Source organism: Megalops cyprinoides, chromosome 21 (assembly GCF_013368585.1).
Source record: "Megalops cyprinoides isolate fMegCyp1 chromosome 21, fMegCyp1.pri, whole genome shotgun sequence".
Classification (NCBI taxonomy): Eukaryota; Metazoa; Chordata; class Actinopteri; order Elopiformes; family Megalopidae; genus Megalops; species Megalops cyprinoides.
The window spans coordinates 16,734,125-16,754,876 of NC_050603.1; the positions used below are offsets into that span (position 1 = coordinate 16,734,125).

Below are 20,752 nucleotides of genomic sequence, written 5' to 3' on the forward strand. Positions count from 1 at the left end.
AAATCAACATCAATATTAAATTAAAAGGAAAACACACAAAAGGCTATGAGTCACCACTGCAAGTGATCTGCCCCAAATCTTACAAACGACACTACATGGGGGTGACTGAGATTCGAAAATGGGAGCTGCTAGGAACTGCGCAGATGATGCGGGTGGAGCTGTCCGCCTCTGTCACGGACAGCTGGTGAAGAGGTTTTGGTCCGATGCTGCGCTGCTGAGAGGCCGGTCTTGCATGGTGGGTACGGATCTCCGCTGAGACTGAGGGACGTTTTGGTGGGTAGCCTACACAGACTCTGACTTTTTTCTCCAGCTTGACCTCTCCTCTCCTCTCCTCTCCTTTCCTCTCTCACCCCCAGCCTAGCAGTCTAGCAGTCACATCACAGGGGAAAAGACTCCTCTAAGCTCTCTGCCTGAGCGGTCAGTGCTGTCCTCTTTAGTCTCCTACATCTGACTAAACTAAAAAACAGCAGCGTTTAAAACTAAACAAGAAATACTGGCTGGCGGAGCCATTTGCAAAGCTGTCCCCTAATAGGAGCACTACTCTTTTTATTGTATGAGCATACTGACAACTGTTTAGTCAAGTAGGTCTGGTGCGGTATGTATATGTGTATGTGTCTGTTTCATTGTGGGTGTCTGTGTAGGAGGGCTGTGCGTGGGTGTTTGGTTCAGCAGTGTGTTAGAAGGTCCCATTGTCTTAGTTCTCAGCTCCTGAATGGACTGGGGCAGCTGCCATCCCATCAGGCTGTGCAGTGGGAGGGGTTGGATCTGAAAGACAGAGTGACAAAAGTAGAGATTAGTGATGTGAACAAGCTATGATCACAGGGCGGCGAGTTACCATCACTTTCCAGTGTGACAGACTGAGGGATGAAATCTCGCAAATTAACTGCGGGGGGCCTAGCATGTCAAGTGTTCCACCGAGAGGAGGAGCTGACAGGGAGTTCGACAGATGACAAATACAGGTGTAAGCAGTGAGACAGATAAAAGGGTCAGAAACACACGGGACAAAGAGGTCACTCACACATGCCGTTTGGGGCTCCTGGGTGTCGGGGCCCCATCATGGGAGGCGGATGAGGTCCACTGGGGGGTGCGCCAGGCATCATGCGTCCCTGCATGGCTTGGCTAGACCCTCCCATAGGCCCTAAGCATCGGGAAACACAACAGTCAGTACAGACTGTGTACTGAGGAGCAGCATGTTTGCCCTGTTAACCTCCACACTACCGCCAGGCGGACTTATTGAATGTTAAATTATTAAGCGTGATATTTCCCAGAAGAGTATTCTAGCTAACCCCAGGGTGAAACAGACAGGAGGTGTCCACTCCGCCTGTTCCCCTGCAGTGAGCCGAACAGAGGCTGTGCTGACCTGACTGTGGGGGGTGGTGGGCGCCCATGAGGTGATGCATGGGGGCGTAGCCCTGCATGCCCTGCGGGGGGGCGTGGTGGCCCGCGGGGTTCTGGGTAGCGGCGGCAGACTGCTGCTGCTGCTGCTGCTGCTGCTGCTGTTGCTCCATCTGCTGGCGGGCCTTCATCTCCGCGTACTTCAGCTGCTCCATGTGGAAGGCCTGCCGCTCCGACAGCAGCTGCTGCCTCTGCTGCTCCAGCTGGGGGAGAAAAGAGAAGAGGGTGAGGAGGGCGAGGTCAAGGGCAAAAACAGAAAGGCGGAGACAGAGAGGAAGGAGGAGGAGAGAGGGCAAGGTGCCGAGGGAGACAGAAGGAAGGGAGAACAAAGGGTGGAGAAGGAGAGAAGAGGAGGGGTACAGTCAAAAGCACAAGGAGAGGGAAGGAGGGAGAAAGGAGGTCAATGGTGGAGAGGGAGAGAGCGGACCACTGGGGGGGGGGGACAATGGCCAGTCATCGGCATTGTGTAGAGTGTCCAAAATGCTCCAGATGTCTCTCTCACTCATACACAACGCTGAAGCCATCCTCCCTTAGATCAATCCAAACACTCAATATGGGGAACTGTACTCACGTCTCTTTAACTGATTACATTTCAGGCAGAAGCCACAGGCTTTAGTCACTTGTTTTTGTAGTGTGCAGAAGTAAAAGAAATGAATGGAAACAAAATTACTGGCAATAATAACACTCTAACAGCCCAGAACATTGATCTGAAAATCAGATTAAGAATCCCTGTGGCACTGAGCGTGGCACGCCCACCTGAAAGCCCAGGTTCAAACAGAGAATATGATGCAACAGTGCATCAGTCCAATGAAGCGACACTAACACCACTCCAGCGAGCAGTATTGATCTGAGTGCTGGATTACAGAACGGCCTGCAGTGGAGGGGGCCAGAGAGAGAGAGAGGGAGGGAAAGCCCTAGCAAAGGCCGCACTGCACCGATGCCAGCCACACATAGAGGAATGAAGCAGAGAGACACCGTGGCAGCAGGGTGACCAGGAAGTCTTCCCCTCATACTGAGCCGGCTGCTCCTTGGGCGTGGCGGGGTGGGAGGGGCCTGCGGACCTGCTCCAGAAATAAGAAGGAACTACTTTTCCATGATGCACACGCTATGAGCTACTAGGCCCGCCATCTGACATTGCAGTGTCACAGAAGCCCCCTCCGCTCGGATGGATTTTTGCTTCTGGCCTGTTGCAATACGACTGCTGTGGTCCCTCTCATTCCCGTTACACGATCTTGACTGTTGCTTTACAATACACTTCATGTAAAGCAACAGGACCGCCAGGACTCACTCCCTTCCTATAACTATTGCAGCAACTTGCTTAATTACCATCTTTATGTACAGAAATTTTAAACTAACAAATACTATTGTTTTCAGTTGTTATTATTGCAGAATAGGAGTCGCAATAGCTGTTGTAGCAACTGTATGACTAACATTTGTGACAGTAATATCATCACCCTAACATTATTACATAAATGCAGACGTGTCTGGCACAGACAGAGCCACGCACCGCTAATGTGGGCTTGGATGGGTGAAGGCGGGCAGAAGAGCCAAAAGAACACGAAAGCTGGCAGACAGGGTGGGCAAACACTGTGCGTCTTCGCTGGGTTATATAAAAACACATTGTTCACGCACTATTTACCAACCACCGGCTGCTGAACTGGGCTGCCATCTCTGGCAGCGTTGGTGCACCAACAGTTTCACACAGTCAGTCTCAACTGCTGACCCCCCCCCCCCCCCCCCCCCCAACCGCAGCCCCGAGTTCCACTACCTGGCAGTTATGAGGAAATTTACCTCCGCACACTTCAGACCATCTCCCAAAAGGCCAGCAGAAACCCAACCTGGCCTGCCACACACACACACACACACGCGCGCACACACACACACACACCTGCTCCTAACAGAAAAAGACATCCCGGCTCTCCTCACAGACCGATGCATTATTCAGGCCTCTGCGTTCAAAAGGAGGCCAAGCGTGAAGGAGGTACACCCCGCCCCGGCTCCCCCTCGTCAGAGCGGAACTGTCAGCGGGGAGACACCGGGAGTCTGCGAGAAGTCATCGGCTCGATGAGAGCGGAGCGACTGGCGCGGGGTCCGCCGCCTGCCGGCTTCATTCCGGCTCCTGCTCTCAATTACTGCGCTGGTGCGCTGATTTCATTCAACCTGGCATTTCTGGCAAGGGACGGCACAGTCCCCGTTAGTAAGAACGTGCCCCGAGTCAATTATATTTAAGGCCTGGGAAGGCATTAACTCTGCACGGCGGGGCTTCCGAATAGCTCAGCGCTTAAGGCACTCTGGGACTGAACTGAGATCTACGGCCCTCGTTTGATCACAGACCTGTCGTAAGCTGACGACGGCCGGGAGCCCACGGCGGCGGGACGAATCGGCTTCATTCCGCCGGCGGGAGGGGTGGATACGCTGGCAAGGGGGGGTGCCCATCTCCGCTTCCCAGCCGCCCTGTGACTCATGTGGTACCTGCAGGCTTCTCGGGGGATGTCGGCAAAGCCGCGCCCAACCTTCTGTAGGTGCTTAGCTCACCCCAGCGCGCTGGGAGACTTGCAGCGTGGAAAATAGGTCATGGTGTGGAAGTATCAGAGGATTGAATTCGCAGAGCCTCGGTGGCCCATTCATGAGCGCAGTGGTTGCCATTACATCACATTACTGGCATTCAGCAGACGCCCCTCTCCACAGCGACTTACACAGGTTACAATTTTTTACATGTTACCCATTTATACAGCTGGATATTTACTGAGGCAATTGTGGGTTAAGTACCTTGCCCAAGGGCACAACAGCAGTGTCCCAGGGTGGAATCATACCAGCAACCTTTTGGTTGCGCCTCAACTCCTTACTACACTGCCGCCATGATGAGAGGATGACTGTATCCAATTGAGGATTACTAAAATGAGGGTTACAGTTTTAAAAATAAGGGGGGAAAAAGCATTAGAAACCCGTGGGGAAACAGAACAGCTGGCCCACAGGTGTCGCAGTAAGAAGGGAAACGCTCACCGCCTCCTTCTCCCGGTCCATGATGGTCTCCAGCTCCTCGAAGTGCCTCAGCTTGATCTCCAGCTTCTTCATCTGCGTCTCCACCAGCAGGGCCACCAGAGACTTGATCTTCCTCTCCTCCACCGCGGCCAGGTGCTGCCACAGAGAGAGACGGGTTCCAATCACGACACCTCACACATTACGTTCACTTAGCAGACACTCTTCTCCACAATGACTTCCAGAACAGAACACAGATTATCCATTCAAGCTGAATGAGCAACAGTGTCAGACCAGGCTCACGACACTCCCAGATCAGTGACTGCGAGGATTACACTATTCAAGCCCTACCCCAAGTTACCTTGTGCAACCTGACACTTCAGCTAAGGTACAACGCCCCACCCACAGAGCAAAGGCCAATCAGTGAATCAATCCATGTTATGATAAATAAATAATCCTTTACCATAATTGAATTTGTAAAGGCTCTGAAAAAAAGCTCATTGGTACCTTCCACAGGAGCTGCAGTGAGGACCGAAGAGTTGGTTCCCTCACTCACAGAAGGGCTGAGGCAGGGTAGGTAATCCTGCGATTAGCGGGGGAACTGCGGCCCGTCTGAACTGTGTCTCGCCCCCTTACCTTGGCCTTGGTGGCGGCAGAGGCGAGGGCGGCGGCGGCGGCAGTGGCGATGTTCCCCTCCCCCAGCTCAAACTCCACCCTCCTCCTGCCCTCCTCCGCCTCCTTGGGGCCCTCGGCCGGGTCGGCGCCCTCCTCCTTCTCTCGGTCTGAAACGCAGAGACTGTGTCAAACCACACCTCCTCCTCCAGGAGTGAGTGAGTGAGTGATAGGAGTGTAGGTTATATACGCATCTCTGACTGTGAGTGAGAGGAGTGTAGGATATATACCAGTCTCTGACTGTGAGAGAGAGGAGTGTAGGATATATACCAGTCTCTGACTGTGAGTGAAAGGAGTGTAGGATATATACCAGTCTCTGACTGTGAGAGAGAGGTGTGTAGGATATATACCAGTCTCTGACTGTGAGTAATAGGAGTGTAGGATATATACCAGTCTCTGACTGTGAGTGAGAGGAGTGTAGGATATATACCAGTCTCTGACTGTGAGTGATAGGAGTGTAGCACATGTACCTGCTTTGCTCTCCTCCACTCCCTGGCCCTCAGCCTCCTCTCTGTCTGCCTGCTCCACGGCCTCGTTCTTCAGCCTCTCTCCCTCTGATGGCCTTTCTGCTGCCTCGCTGGGCCTCTCTGTGTCTTCACTGTCCTCGCCCTGAGACACACAGGGAGAGGGTGAGGTGGGGAAAACGCAAGGAGCATTCAGAAGAGCATTCGTACATGATACATGCAGATATACACTTGAGCCTTATAAAAGTGTCCACACGAATTAATATGATTACAACTGAAAGAAGTTGGGCAAAAGGGCCAACCCTTGTCACTAGACATAGCAAACATCTGAAGGGATTTTTCAGATCCTATTTAACCCAGTGACCGGCCATTGACTCCAGATCAGTCATCCTATTTCGTCCAGTGATCTGCCACCAGCCCCAGATCCCTGCTCCTCTCTCACACGGTGACCTGTGACTGACCCCAGATCAGTCTTCCCGTTTCAGCCAGTGATCTGCCGCCGACCCCAGGTCCCTGCTCCTCTCTCACACGGTGACCTGTGACTGACCCCAGATCAGCGGTTTCTATTTTACCTGGTCAGGCTGCTGGGACTCGGAGCTCGTCTCCATCTTTTCAGGCTCCGCCGCTCCTGCACAGAGGTAGGGAGGGGAGGGGAGAGAAGAGGGATCAAAGAGAAGTGTCAACAGGGCTGTGCCTCTTCATAACAGCCAGTGACAGGGACATCCTCAGGGGAGAGTACCCCAGCGTGTGCCATTTCCTAAAACACGGACCCCTTTACCCCCTGACCTGCCTAGCACAAACTCAAACGCCCCTGCCGGGTGCACGTACAGTGGAAGACTCATATTCCAACCACAGACTGATTTAGTGCTTTGCATCTTTATGAGTGAATGATTTCCCCCTCTAGTGTGTAGTTACTGATAGCAGAGCTGGTCTGAGACAGTCCGCTGCTGACAAGAATCCGGCTCCTTTATTTTTTTTACGCTGTCTGACAGCTCAAGCGCGGAATAAATTCAGAGCACGAGAGACCGACGCAGACATTGTGTAAACCGGGACAGCATTCTTCAGCTCCTCTCAGATGCAGGCGGATGAGTTATTCACCCGTGCTGTGAAACAAGGCTTTCAGCGGCGTTTCCCCGCCCTGAGGAAACGCGTTCTCCTCACAGAGGTGTCAAAAAGAAGGCACTGCTGAGAAACTCGGAATCGATCACACCGTGGAAAGCGCCTTCCGCCGGGCCCTCGTGTATATGCTACATCATACGCTACATACACGCTACAACTGTACGCTTCATAAGAGCTGACTTTCTTTTCTACAGGGGTGCAAGGGTGACAGCGATGATGTCAGGGTGACAGTGACCTCTCGCCCGATCAGTTAACAAATCAAATTAATTCAATGATCTTTTTTAGATGAAGCAAATCCTCTATAAAACTGCCAACAACCTGAACACACTGGTCCCGGGTCATGACTTGGCTGCAGTAAAGGCAATGAAATACAGAAGTACCAAAACAAACAGCTGGGCGATAATGGCCCCAGTTTGTGCATTAAATATTTCCTGACCGACTTTTTGGCGTGTTTGAGCCTACCGCCTATAATTAAACCCTGACAAAACGCGGAGGGCCAAGTGACGGTCATCTATTATAGAGGAGGAAAGGATCCTTTAGCAACAGGCCTGAATGAAAAATGAATGGCTGTTTGGAAGCAGTAGTTAAACACAGGGGGAGCTGCAGTCAGTCAGACGCCCACCCCCCCACACCCATGCTCCCGGGCTGAGTACCATGTTATGGCATTTATATGTGAGCTTCTGACAGCGAGAGCACAGAAATCATTCTGCCCCGCCGAGTCATCCCAGAACAAGACTTACATTTATATTTACATTTACATTTACTCATTTAGCAGACGCTTTTATCCAAAGCGACTTACAATACGAGGAATACATTCAAGCTACAGTGTGAAAGGAGGCCTTGTAGTAGGCGCAAAGTGCTAAGGGAGCTAAGCAAGACAATGCAGACAGAAAGGTGAACCGATAAGTGCTATAAGATAAAGTGCAACAGCATAGGGTGAGGGTTAGAAAGGTTAGTATGTTAGGCGAGAGGGTGAGTTCGGAAGAGGTGAGTCTTCAAGAGATTCTTGAAGATAGAGAGGGAAGCCCCTGCTCTTACAGCCTTCCAACCCTTCCAAATCTTCAACCACTAAAACAACAACCATATCCAGCCTCATTATCTGAATCACTGTTATGTTGTTGCAATCTGTGTGTTTCCCATTTCCCTACAAAAGGAGCTGAGAAATTGGAAGCAGAGAACCCACTTCAGGTTCTAACTGGACATTCTGCTTTCAGTTATGTTGCGGTCGTATCTGGACTAAGCTCACTGACTGCAGGGGGCGCTGGAGACCTGACCGTGTGGCACAAAGAGCTGATCTCATTGACCCAGTTTTCCCTCCCCCACCCCCAGCGCATCTCTACATCACACCGTGGACCCATCTGCTGAGGCTGCTCTAATCCACTCACTGTCACTGACCCCCCCGCCCCACGCAGACACGCGCTCCCCTACCCCCGGCAGCCTGACCCACGCTGCCCCCGGAGTCACTCCCCGGGCTGGCGGTCTAACTCGCACTGTCCCGCCACACCACGCTGCCTGGAATTTTGCCTTATTCTGTGGCATTCTTTCTTGCTCTGCATAAAGCTGCGCTTCCTCCTCCTTCGTTCCAAGGGCCGTGCAGCACGCCCGGGCAGAGATGCAGGGTAGGGAACGCAGACGGCCAGTGGCACGGAGTCAGCGGGAGGTGCGGAGGAGAGCAGGCAGTCAGACGAGAAGCCTACTGACCTGCAAACTATCTGCTGACAGCAGCCCCCTGACAGCTGTTCCTGCTCTTCTCTTCTGCAGTGCTGCTGCCCCCTGCTGGCCGCACACTGAACATCAGCTGTACTAAGATGCAGGCCGCTTGCTCAATGCCCCCTGTTTCGCACAGAGCTCACTCCAAACCTCAGACTGTACCACGGGTCCCTAAAAATAACCACCACCGGGACAAACTGGCAACATACACTGTCTGGAATAAAGTAGGTAGTGGGGGAAAAGGTGCTGATGGCACTGGATAGCAGGAGTGATTTTATTTCAGTTAGTATGGGGAATGAAGTGAAATTCAATAAATGAGTTGAAAATTAACAATAATTTCCTATGGGGATTTTTCATGCTCGCATGTCTGTCCTCAAATGCCCATGCATGTGAGCCTCTGTGTGTGCGCGTGTGTGTGTGCGTGTGTGTGTGTGTGTGTATGTGTGTGTGTGTGTGTGTGTGTGTGTGTGTGTGTGTGTGTGTGTGTGTGTGTGTGCGCGCTCTTACCCGTCTTGTCCAGCTCGCTGGGGCCGGTGCCGGCGATGCCGCTGCTCTCCAGGCTGAAGGCACCGCGTCCCCCCTCCTGCGCCCTCTTCACATGGGCCTCCACCATCTCCGCCGGGACCTCCTCCCGCACCCGCGAAAACTCCTCTGGGACAGGGAAAGCAGGGTCAGCACACACAGAGAGAAACACACACCTCCTTCTGAAACACACACACACACACAGAGACACACTAAGAAATGCGCACATACCTGTACACCTGCAAACCACCCTCCCGCCCCCCAACACACAGACAGACACACACACCTGCCCCTCATACACACACACACACACACACACACACACACACACACACACACACACACACACTCACCCAAGGCAGCCTTGGCTGCAGCAGCCGCCACTCGGGGGTCCACCACGGAGGCCAGGAAGGCCACAGTGCTCATGACGGGGTTCCCCGATTGGCTGAAGGGGACGGGCTGGTAGGCCAGCGGGCCCAGGGAGGCGTCCGAGTCCTCCAGGTAGGGGTCCTCGATCGGCAGCCGCAGGAAGTGCAGGATGCACTCGTCCTGCGTGCGGCTGCCCACGTGCTCCGACACCTTGTTCCAGTCGTCCTTGTACATCTCCAGGGCCTGGAGCACAGAGGGGCGGCACAGTGTGGGAACAGGGAGAGGGGAGAGGAAGAGGGAGAGGGAGAGGAAGCACAGTGTGAGAGAAAGCGAAAATACAACAAACTATGAACACCAGAGGCAGGGGACTGGAGAGAGGAGCAGGTGTGAGAGAAGTATATACAGAGGTGTGATAGAGGTATGGGGCACCCTGAGCTGGCTGGGAAAGGCGATACAGAGATTGCTCCCAAACCCCAGGGGTTCCTCGCATCCAGACTTGAGACTGTAATGAAAGTCAATGACTTGACTTACACAGTACTGATTAAAGGAAAAGGTTTACAAATGCAGAGGCTGTCTGTAATTGGTGGAGGTAAAACAGAGGCTGTCTGTGATTGGAGGAGGTAAAACAGAGGCTGTCTGTGATTGGTGGAAGTAAAGCAGGAGCTCTTTGTGATTTGTCACTCACCTCCAGAAGCAGCAGTGTCTCTTGCTCGGTCCACTCCCTCCCTGCACTGGCTCCTTTGCTCTGCAGAGAGACGTCCCAGACCAGGTGTTAGAAGGGCTTCAGCACCCTGGACAGCTCACAAGACTATAACATTATCGCATCTCACGGAAGAAGAGCGCAACTTGTGCCAAAAGTAACTACAGTCCACGGTAGTCAAAATTCATACCACACTGTAAGTCACAACTACAAACCTAATGTCCTTTGCTTTGCAGGATTTACAGTTTACAACTATCATAATTTTAGTCTAATTCATTTAGACAGCTGGAATTTTTCCCAGAAGAAACTGAGATTACCTTGCTGGCAGGGGAACCTAGGAATTCCACACACCGGGCCCTACACATCTCAGCTCATACGCGCACAAACATGCACATACACACGCACACACACACGCAGGGTGCGTCTGAACCCAGCAACCAGACACTTCTAGACCACTAGTTCTGAAACCACTGCTCTACGCTAATGCTTTCATGGGTTGTAATGCCAGTGTTTTTATCTATGGATGTATTGCTGAGCGCTGGGCTGCTCTAGGCCGTGGCTGAGGGAGAGAATGGCTGGAGAGAAAGGACGGTAGACACAGCACAGGGCAGAACCAGGACACACTTTGGGGTTCTTCTTGGCGTAGATGTCAGTGCGCAGGCCGAAGTTCTGCAGGTCTGAGGGCTTCTCTCTGCTCTTCTCCGGGAAGTTGAGCATCTGCTGAGAGGCAGAGACCTGGACGACAGAAGAGGTCACAGCTGTTAAAGGAGGAACAGTGTATAGAGACCGGGGCTTGACGACAGAAGCATCCCAAACCCACAGGACCAAAGCCCAAAGACACAGGAAATGACCATTTGGTCCTTTATTCAAAGCTACATCATCACCTGAGGTTCACCTTTTTTATTTTGAGGGAGAGTGACGTAAACAGATAAAACCCCCGACATCTTATAATTTTATAATAATCTTACTTTATATTATGTAACTTATACATTTTATAGGTATGTATCCTATTTATTGTATCTTTTATCATATATTGTTTTGTTATGTTCGTTTTTTATTATATCATTCATCACTAACACTAACAGCTATGATTTCAGATGATTCTCATTCAGTTCAGCAGCAGCTAATCAGTACTGAGCTGAGGGGAGCGGCTGAGGGGCGGGGCTGTACCTGAGAGGGGCGGTGCTGCAGGGGCATCAGGCCGGAGGGCGTGTCCGCCAGCACGTTGAAGTGAGGGGTAGGCGGGGGACCCATGGGGAGAGGGCGACTCTCTGCATCTACCTGGTAATTCACCAGCCCCCACTGCTCCAGAAAAGCATGGACTCTGAGAATGTGACAGAGAGAGTGTGAGATAAGGTAATGCACACCATCTTCCACACACTCTCTCACTCACACACACACACACACACACACACACACACTAGCTGAGGAGAGCAGGGAGGACAGTCTGTCCTGCACAGAGGCTCTCCCTGATTTGCGTTACTGCATTTAAGTGGTCCATAAAGGTGGCTACCCATAATGCACTGCTCCACTCCCTCACCTCATGACAGCGCACACGTCGCCCGTCAGGTTCCTGCGACAGGACGTGGACGTCAGGTACTCCTGGGGGTTCAGGCGGTACGTGTCAATCATGAAGTTGCGGTAGGCAAGGTATCTGAAAGAGAGGTTGCGACACATGACTGTATGCTGTGGACCACAGACAGCAGGTAGAGTGGGTGCGTGGGGTACAGTGTGTAGGGTGTAAAGGGGGTGTGTGGAATGTTGCATGTATTGGGATGTATGTTATGTGGGGGCGGTGTAAGGAGTATGTGAAGAATATAGTGGGAGTATATGATGTGTACAATGTAGTGGGGGTATTTTGGTGTAGTGGAGTGTGTGGTACATACACTGTAGTGGGAGGGTATAGTGCATATGTTCAGGACATGTAACTCATGTACACTCACATCTCTGGAGACTTGGACTTGTTCTTGCCGTTGAAGAACTCTGGCAGGGCTCGCCTCTCGATCTGGTGAATACTGGACAGCACAGGGAGACAGAAGGTGTTTCACTGGCACCCCAGAACTCTATGAACATGAACACACTCAGAAGCACTCATTTAAATTCCATTCTGAGTTTCCTGAAAGCTGAGGCCCACCACTCCAACAGTTTTAGGCATCACAAAATATCTCTTCAAACTCCACTGACACAACTCAAATATTAAAACTTCACAGCCAAACATGACTGTTTATTTGTTAGGGGGCTTGATAAAGTGACTTCTATCATCTACTTGCTGTATATCCACCACCTGATGCATTTCAAAGCCAATCTATATTTACCTTTCTGAAAATCATAAACAGATGCCACAACACCAGGAGGTCATAGGTATAATGCCAAGCTATACCAAACACTTGACCCTGCTACAACCCACACTACACACATGGGCTGATAGTGATAGAGAGACTGGTGTCTTATCTAAGTGGAATACGTACTGTTCAGCTGTTGTGAACCCCGGAAATGGGGTTAAGCCCTGAGACAATGCTTAGCCTGCATGCACCAGCGCAGTGTGGAGAAGGAGCCCTCACCTGTTGTAGTCAAACCAGGAGGCGTAGCTGGGGATGATGATGTGGTGGGTCTGCTCCGTCACGTTGTCCTCGCCGGGGTCCATCAGGCGGTTGACCTCCATCTTCCCGTCGTCCTCGTCCTGCGGGACAAACGTTAAACAAACATTAATAGGTTGCTGGGTGTCAACACATTCTCCGCTCTGCGCCTGGGTTTTCAATCATCAGTGTTACATGTCGGAGAAGAGCAGTTATGTGGGTTAGATCTTCAGCGCTGTTTTGTAAATAATGGCAGTACAATGGCTAGATATTTAGCACAACATCAAGAACAATGCTGTTACGCAGGCTAGACATTTAGCACAGTATCATGGATCATGCACAGTACCAGTCAAACGTTTGGACACACCTGAGTAAGATAATGGGAAACATGCATTCGAAGACATTTTGAGCTTAAGACTTACGCTTAAATGCTTGAAATTTTTTTCTTAGACAACATAAATATAAATATAAATAATGACAACATAAACAGTGAAGACGATGCCTGTGTATGAATTTTCCAAAAAAACTTAAATTTAAAAAGTAATTTTGGTAGTTTTGAAGAATCTAAAATATAAGATAGTTTTGATTTGTTTGTAACACTTTTTTGGTTACTGCATATTTCCATTTGTGTCATTTCATACTTTCCATGTCTTTACTATTATTCTAAAATCTGGAAAACAGTAAAAATAAAGAAATAAAAGTGTGTCCACACTTTTGACTGGCACTGTATGCAGTATGTGGGCTGGTCGTTTAGCTCTCCACCTGGGATGACACTGGTATATGGGCTACACATTTCTCAGAGTTTCAGGAATAACGCTGGTATGTGGGCTAGGCGTGGAGTGTCAGGAATAGTGCTGCTATGTGGGTTAGCCCTGACGTTACCTTGCCTCCAGAGATCATGGAGTCGTCCTCCTGATCATCTGAAAGGAGGGAAAACATCGCGGTGAGCGAGTGCGCACACAGTCCCCCCGGCGTGCAATTAACCCAACAACACACAATGAAGCACGCTGACGACACAGATGCCGCACTCACCCAGGTCGGCCATTATGCCCCCCTTCACCGGCGTGTTCTCACTGTCTTTTTTGGGGTTCACTGCAGGCAAAAGAAAAAAAAAACGGGGGAAGCGCACACAGGGTTAATATGAATAGGGGAATAATTGTTGAGGGGCAGGAGGAATGGGTGTGAGGGAATGGGAATGAGAGGCATGGCGGGAGGCTGTGTGCGTGCGTGTGTGTGTGTGTGTGTGTGTGTGTGCGTGTGTGTGTGCGCGCGCGCGTTCGTGTGTGTAAGGACGTCTGTGAAAGCAACTCAAGGACTCCTCCAGATTTGAGCGGCAGGGTGTGAGAGGGTGGGAGACGCTACAAAGGGCGCAGTGGGAGACGAGGGGGAGGGGGCGGGGACGGGAACTCACCGTTCTTGGGCAGGGTGACCTCCTCCATGTTTGGCACGGGCGTGGGGTCCTCCATGTCCTTGGTGAGGTCCTCCTCCGGCTCCTCCTCCTCCTGCTGGCCTCGGCGCTTATAGTACTGCCCGGTGCTACTGGAGAGGAGAGAGAAACCTCTACAGCAAAGCAGCACTCACACGACTAACACTAACACTGCTGCTTGTATTACTTGCCCTTTATTTTACATGCAGTATCGCAACATGTTTTGGATTCTGTGATCTAGTGACTGATGTATGGTAGCATACTTGGAATCTGTGTATGTATGGCAGTATTACTTCCCTTGTCTAGTCAGGTTTCACACGTTAACTTGTGTGTTCAACTTGGCTTGAACAGTGTTCAACACTCACACTCACTGGTCTGGGAGTGTTGTTAGCCTGGTATAACACTGTTGCTCATTCAGCTTGAATTGGATACGCACCGGGTAAGAGCGTCTGCTAAATGAATGTGATGTAATGTAATGTAATGGCACACGCGGCACTCGGGCAGTGAAAACACAAAGCACTGAGGCACAGTGGTAAGGAGCAGGGCTTGCGACACAAAGGCTGCCTCTTCGGTTCCCAGGCGGGGCACTGCTGTTGCATCCTTGGGCAAGGCGCTTAGCACAAATTAGTAAATATCCACCCACATAAATGGATAAGATGAAAAAAGTGAATGTGGTTCCGAGCATCTGCAAAGCTGCAAATGTAATGTCACGAAACATGCACCTCATGTACAAACAAAACGAATGGCCTACACTAGTAATTGGAATTAGATTGCTTTACAATCATGAACAATTCATTCCCTAATTATTTGCTGGACCAGAGGGAACTGACAAAGGCGACCCTTACCTTTTCTTGCCCCCTTTCTTGCGGGACTCTGAGGGGGTGGAGGAGGGGGAGGGGGAGCGCCTCCTCTTCTTCCCTGCAGCGGCCGCCTTGCGGTCCTTGCGATCGATTGTACGGGAAGACTGATCAGATTTTGGAACGGTGGGATGAGAAAGAACCAGACGATGAGGAATGAAGCGAACTCACACACACACACACACACACAGCAGAGCTGATGGGGAGTGCATGGGTGACAGAGCACAGAGTAACTCGCACACAGGCATCCATATACACATACACATTAACTCACGCACACCCACAAGCGCACCTGCTGATACACAGCTATGATGAACACAGAGGAACTCAAAAGTCACACACTTACACACTCACACATACACATATTAACTCACGTACACAAACAGCCACACCTGCAGCTATGAAGAACACAGAGGACCTCAAAACTCACACACATCTGCAAAAGCATGCATTCACACAATTAAGTGCGCACACACACACACACACACACACACACATACGCACGCGCGCAAGAGAGGGAATAACTAGTCTGTTGGAGACAGTGTCAGAGTGAGAAAAATGACTGTGATGGACACGGAATGCACCGGAACATCAGAGCTTCAGTACAAGCAGAGAACCCTTCTTTAACGCAAACACAGAGGCTGAACTAATACAGTAAACTACTTTCAAAACCCCAGGGCCGCCCCGGTCCCTGTGCACCCCTCTCCCTCCCCCGTCTTTCAGCCCCAGGGTCAGGCCGTACCTCTTCATCGCGGGGAAAGACGCGCCGGCGGAAGCTCACAGGCTTCCTGGTCTCGTCCACCTCATAGTCCTCTTCATTCATCCACTCGTTGAAGGCGTCCGTGTCCAGGATCCACTTGGCGTGCACCTGTGGGAGGCACAGGAGAACAGTTGAGGTGGGGGCCTTCTATTAAAAACCCCAACCCCAGGCAAAGTGGCTGGCTGGAGTTCAAGGGCATTCACAAATCAGCCTTGAGAGCATCACTGACTTGGCCTGTGCTTAAATAATGACAAGCTACAAATATACAAATAATCTACTGTATAAGCTACAGTATAAACTAATGGTAATATTTCAGCAGACTTCACTTAAAAGTATGTCAAACAGCACAGGGCACTTTACTGCTTCAGCTAACAGCAATAAATGCAGCTCAGTACTGAAATATTGCCAGGAACACAATGGAACCTAGCCGCTGCTAAAAACACACTTCAGTCAAATACTACACTTTAAATGGCAGAAACAAGCCGAAGCACTTTAAGCAGGGGAAGAAAGGAAAGGACATGGGGGTCAGAGGGGGAGGGCTCTCACCTTCCAGGGCCCTGCCGGATTGGGCGGATCCTCCACGTCCGCCTCAACATCACTGGAGGACACCCAGGTATCATAGCTATGGGGTGGGGGGAGGACAGGGCGGGACGTCACCACAGATATCCATGCTGAGCAGTGCAATCAGTTTTTTTAAGTTAAAAAGGTAATGGCACTGTGGCCGCTGGCCTTCGTCTCACCTGTCGGGGTACATGCCCCAGTGCACCAGCACCTGTTTGTCCTTGTGTGCAACAGGGCGAAGCCACTCCTCTGGAAGAGAGAGGACGTGTTCAGCACCATCCCAACCTCAACAGCACACATCCACGTGTGTCTCACATACAGAATATTTTCACAGATCAATGTTAGTGATCCACACCTACATAACACGGTGAAGGGTCAGGAACATATTAAGGGAGGCAGTCTGAAATGTGTGTGGTTATGCTCGTTAAAGGGGCGGTCGAACTAGTCCTCTCCACTAAGCAGTACTGACCTTCCTCCAGAGAGGCTGGGGAGGGGTAGATGTGGTGTGTGGCCTTCGCCTTCTCCTCAGTGATGGACCCCTGAGATGGACAGCAGACAGATACACAGAGAAACAAGGTAAGAAACCAGCACTGCAGTTACTGGAAAAACACATTTTCAGAGCTGAAAAGTTATGTTTCTAAGTTTGTCCACCAAAAGCTATGTGTAAAAAAGGAGCTGCCACTCTAACACATGATCCAATGTTCTACTTTACTACTTTATTAACTAGAGCGATGAGACTACACAGAGAATGGTGATGAAAAATGCCCTCAATTAACTTATCGTCATATTTTATAATGACACGACAGGTAAGTAACTTGGATGTTAGCAAACGTTTTTCCCTGTACAGTTCACTGTTTCTTTGCTTCACCTACACTCACTGGAAATAAAGGCCCATAAACACAGATGAGACAGCAGGAAGCTTAGATCTCAATGCAGTTTATCTGTTAGAGCACACCTCTGTCTCTCTCCAACCCCCCCCCCCCCCCTCACCCTGCCACCTGATGTTGCCCACCTGGTGTCTCTTAACAATGTCTTTGAGCTTGCTGGCCAGTTTCTGCTCCATTTCCGGAGCCAGGAACACAATCGGTCGTGTCAGGCAGTTGTTCTGGAAAGGCGGTCAAATTACAGTAAAGAATTCAACCACAGAGAACCAAATATCTCACAGTGTTTCGAACAGCATGAGGAGACCGAAAAAATTGCAAATATACCAGATGGAAAAATCCACTTCCAGCAAAGAACATGAAGACATTTCAGCCCATGCCTCATTGAGGAAAAATACATCACTTAAAACTGATGGAACTACAGACGTGAGGTAGTGTGTAAGAGAAGTGATTTGTACCTGCACAAGAGCCTTCTCCACATTCATGAACATCTCCACATTCCTGTCCACTCTAGAGGGGTTCTGCAGATCGAACCTGCGCCTACGGTTAGAGGGAGAGGTTGCCACCATAACAAGGCCAATTCCATTACAGCCCCAACAAGTCATCCGTTTGCCACCATAATCAGGCTGATCCCATTACAGCCCCAACATGTCATCCACACTACTAATTAACAACCGTCTAAGGTCACACCAAATACACAGACACAATGACAGACACATGCACTCACCAGCCTTGTTCACTCTTGAACTTGTATACAGAGCCCAGGATGTGACAGAGAGCGCCCCCTGGCTTGAAGTCCAGGAAGCATTTTGTCTGATGGCAAAAGACAGAGGAAGAGTAAAACACATTAGACTGCAGCATGTAACCCTGCACATTACTGTGCAATGAGGAATTAAGACAGACCAACAGGCAAGACCGAGGGAGACTGAAAAAGCAGGTGGCATTCCACATTTCCCAGGATATGCAAGACCTTGTTAATTCCTACTAAATATATTACAAAGCTAAATGATTTCTTGATTCACAGTTAAAGGCAAAAATATATTGACACATTTTGATAAACTCAATGCTATGGACACTGTCCATTAGTATAGGTCAGCGCACGTTAGTGTTAAAACAGAGAAACGGACACTAAGAGTTTGTGGGGGATTTCCAAATAATTTCTCAACAATAAAAAACAACACTTTCACTTCCCACGCGCACACACACACACACACACACTCACTGGGAGCTTGGTGAGGGCAGGATTGTTCACTCTCCTGCCGAAGGCATCTTCCTGGAACTGGAGCAGCTGGACCACCAGTCCAGCCAGAGACTTATTGGAGGGAGAGTCTGCTTGAACATACTGCAGAGGGCAAATGAATTCATGTTACACCCAGAAAGTACACAGATAAGAAGAAGCCATTCGCCCCACAGCCGCAATTGTCTATAATCTGAAGTGATTCAATGCCCGCAGACAATGCATCAGTTCCAACTGCACAACACTTACAATTTGGTTTCGCCCCGAAGCAAGAACATGACTAAACTGATCACCATCTGTTACTACTTCATCTTTTATACTGTGAGAACATTCATCTTTCACATAGCTACCAAAATAGGATAGATTGATGCCGTCCTGTAGTCCCTGTGAGACCACATTCCTTGTACATTGTGAGGGAAAATTATTACTAGGACACTGGGCACACTGGACACTGCTTTGCGGTTGCCTTGGAAACTGAAAAGACAATTTTGATCCTCTCTCTGTCACAGACAGAATTGAGGTCTGGTTATCCCCCTCTAATCTAACAGCTACGTTAGACATGACAATCTTTGATTCAATCTATTAAAACTTTATTGACTTAAACATGAGTAAAACAAACGTTTCAGAACAGGAAAACGCACCGCACATAACCAGCGTGGAGGTCACCAAGTACAGTATACAGTCAGGATGCTTCACTTTAAAATGCACGGGCCTTCATAAATATTGCTATAGTTTTCAAAAAGACCATGAAAATTACTGTAAAAGGTCTCGACTGTGATCACATTATGACACCCTGCAGACACCCTATTCATTAATCTGATTTTCTCATTTGCTCATTAGAAATAGCGGGACACTGTAAAGCTCCAAGACTGTACCCTGCGGCACACCACCTCCACACAAAAATAAATAGTCCCAAAACATCCCCACGCACTATCCCGTGACGTTATGAAGCTAGAGACAGAAAATATTTTTAGGGAAAGACAACGGGATCACGGCAGTCTTCAACGGCGAGCGTGGCCGTGACGGGGGGACACTGCCCCGCCCCTTTAAATGCACGCCTACTCTGTTTTCATAACAAGAGCCCAGCGACTGCAAATGGTATTCTTAACGTAACTGGCTGATACAATGCTACATGGCTACCGCGACAGCTAGCTACAGCCCATTCATACCACCGGAAGCTTCAATAAGAGAACTAGATAACCATATTTTAAATGTTAAATAGACACAGATGACGATATTGCTCTCCCGCCTAACTTTGTTAGCCGCATACTTGAAAGTGTTTACAGTTTGCTGCAGACTGAGTTGTGTGACCACGTCGAAAGATGCGCTTCTACTTGACAGATAGCTAGTTAGCCAGCCTATAGCTAGATAGCTAATAGTGAAGCTATGTAGGTGGTCTAGATAAATTACCAGTTCCCATTTCTTCCTTCTCCAAACAATTCAGTTCGCCTGGACCTAGCTAACGTTAGTCTGTTAGCTATACACTACCTGCTTATTAAAGTTTTCAGGACTCGCAGAATGCGTGGCGTAAGCTGACAGTCTAATACGTTAAAGCTATTTGTCTGACACAATCCCCTTCACTGCACTTGTTCAGCTATCCAGCATGTTATTATTGCTAGCAAGGTATGATAACGGTACAGGTAGGCAGCCCTAGCTAATATTAGTTAGCTAATGTCAGGTATGAATGCAAGACCGACGACAGGCCACGGTAAGCTAAGCTAACCTTTTTGTAGTGCTTCCCGATCCACAGACGAACCGACTCCAGTTGCGAGACCGTGTCAGAGCTTTCCCAATATTTCGAGGACGGACCGCCGTCTTTCTTCCTGCTAATCGAGCTCCCGCCGCCAGCGTGACCGGCCGGCGGTGTCCCCGAAACAGCTCCTCCAGTGACCGTCACCGATGTAGCCATTGCCGTCGCACCGGGTCCTGTTCTCTTCAACCGCAGAGGCCGCGAGAAGATCGGCCCACTTCCCAACGGCGCTGAGGCGGATCTCGCGATAACTCATGGCGCTTCCTGGGAGGAGTAGTTTCCATAAATTTTCTGACGTTATTGGCAGTCACAATTGTTCAGTTTGAGAAACAAAGAAATCTGTACAGCATGTAATGTTCAGACCACACCATCTAAGAGCACTTCTAAATATCTGAAAAATGTAAATGTATTTGAATACCTATTATAATTTAAATCTTATATTTTTCACTGATTTGTGTTACAAGTGAGACAAAGGATACAGTTTGCGGATTTAGCCTATTTGGGCTGTTTTTCAGTCAGTGCCATATTTATGATTATTGTTTGTGTTATAGCTGCATGGTAAAAGTGGTTATGTAACCTGGCGCAAAAATGCTCATGTCAAGTTTTAAAACGGGAGAGGCTGCAGCTAAACAGTTTCTCACACCACTTTTATTGAAACTATCGAAAACAGCAATTATATTTTTCAGCATATTATCTTCTCGATATATTTATTTTATTATTTCACATATTGTGATAACCGTGTTTATATCCATTTACTCTGAAAATTCATTTGGT

The 20,752-nt window shown here is 49.6% G+C and overlaps 1 protein-coding gene across 4 annotated transcripts; it reads right to left on the bottom strand.

The window, feature by feature from the left end:
• Positions 1 to 369: 369 nt before the first annotated feature.
• On the bottom strand, positions 370 to 20,156 carry LOC118796584 (SWI/SNF complex subunit SMARCC1-like). 4 transcript variants are annotated; one of them, XM_036555558.1, is made up of 28 exons: positions 19,952 to 20,156; positions 18,214 to 18,333; positions 17,719 to 17,804; positions 17,450 to 17,531; positions 17,123 to 17,215; positions 16,580 to 16,649; positions 16,290 to 16,359; positions 16,096 to 16,171; positions 15,532 to 15,657; positions 14,778 to 14,872; positions 13,918 to 14,042; positions 13,539 to 13,598; positions 13,389 to 13,426; positions 12,492 to 12,610; positions 11,874 to 11,945; positions 11,471 to 11,584; positions 11,101 to 11,254; positions 10,555 to 10,665; positions 9,916 to 9,975; positions 9,215 to 9,473; positions 8,847 to 8,990; positions 6,083 to 6,138; positions 5,517 to 5,655; positions 5,011 to 5,156; positions 4,399 to 4,533; positions 1,361 to 1,598; positions 1,019 to 1,138; positions 370 to 765 (listed from the first exon to the last, which is right to left on the bottom strand). In XM_036555558.1, the coding sequence occupies exons 1-28, from the start codon at positions 20,135 to 20,137 to the stop codon at positions 695 to 697; spliced, it is 3,165 nt and encodes a 1,054-aa protein (XP_036411451.1). In that variant the 5' UTR covers positions 20,138 to 20,156; the 3' UTR covers positions 370 to 694. The 4 variants fall into 4 exon arrangements, with proteins under 4 accessions (XP_036411451.1, XP_036411450.1, XP_036411449.1 ...); XM_036555557.1 differs by having other exon boundaries at positions 13,918 to 14,045; XM_036555556.1 differs by having other exon boundaries at positions 14,778 to 14,896.
• Positions 20,157 to 20,752: the final 596 nt, after the last annotated feature.

Coding starts and splice junctions, on each gene's coding strand:
- LOC118796584 (XM_036555555.1), bottom strand. CDS start 20,137: ATGGCTACATCGGTGACGGTCACTGGAGGAGCTGTTTCGGGGACACCG. Junction 15,658..16,095: donor ATCCGGCAGGGCCCTGGAAG/GTGAGAGCCCTC, acceptor TGCCTCCCACAG/GTGCACGCCAAGTGGATCCT. Junction 1,139..1,360: donor CCACCACCCCCCACAGTCAG/GTCAGCACAGCC, acceptor CCCGATGCTTAG/GGCCTATGGGAGGGTCTAGC.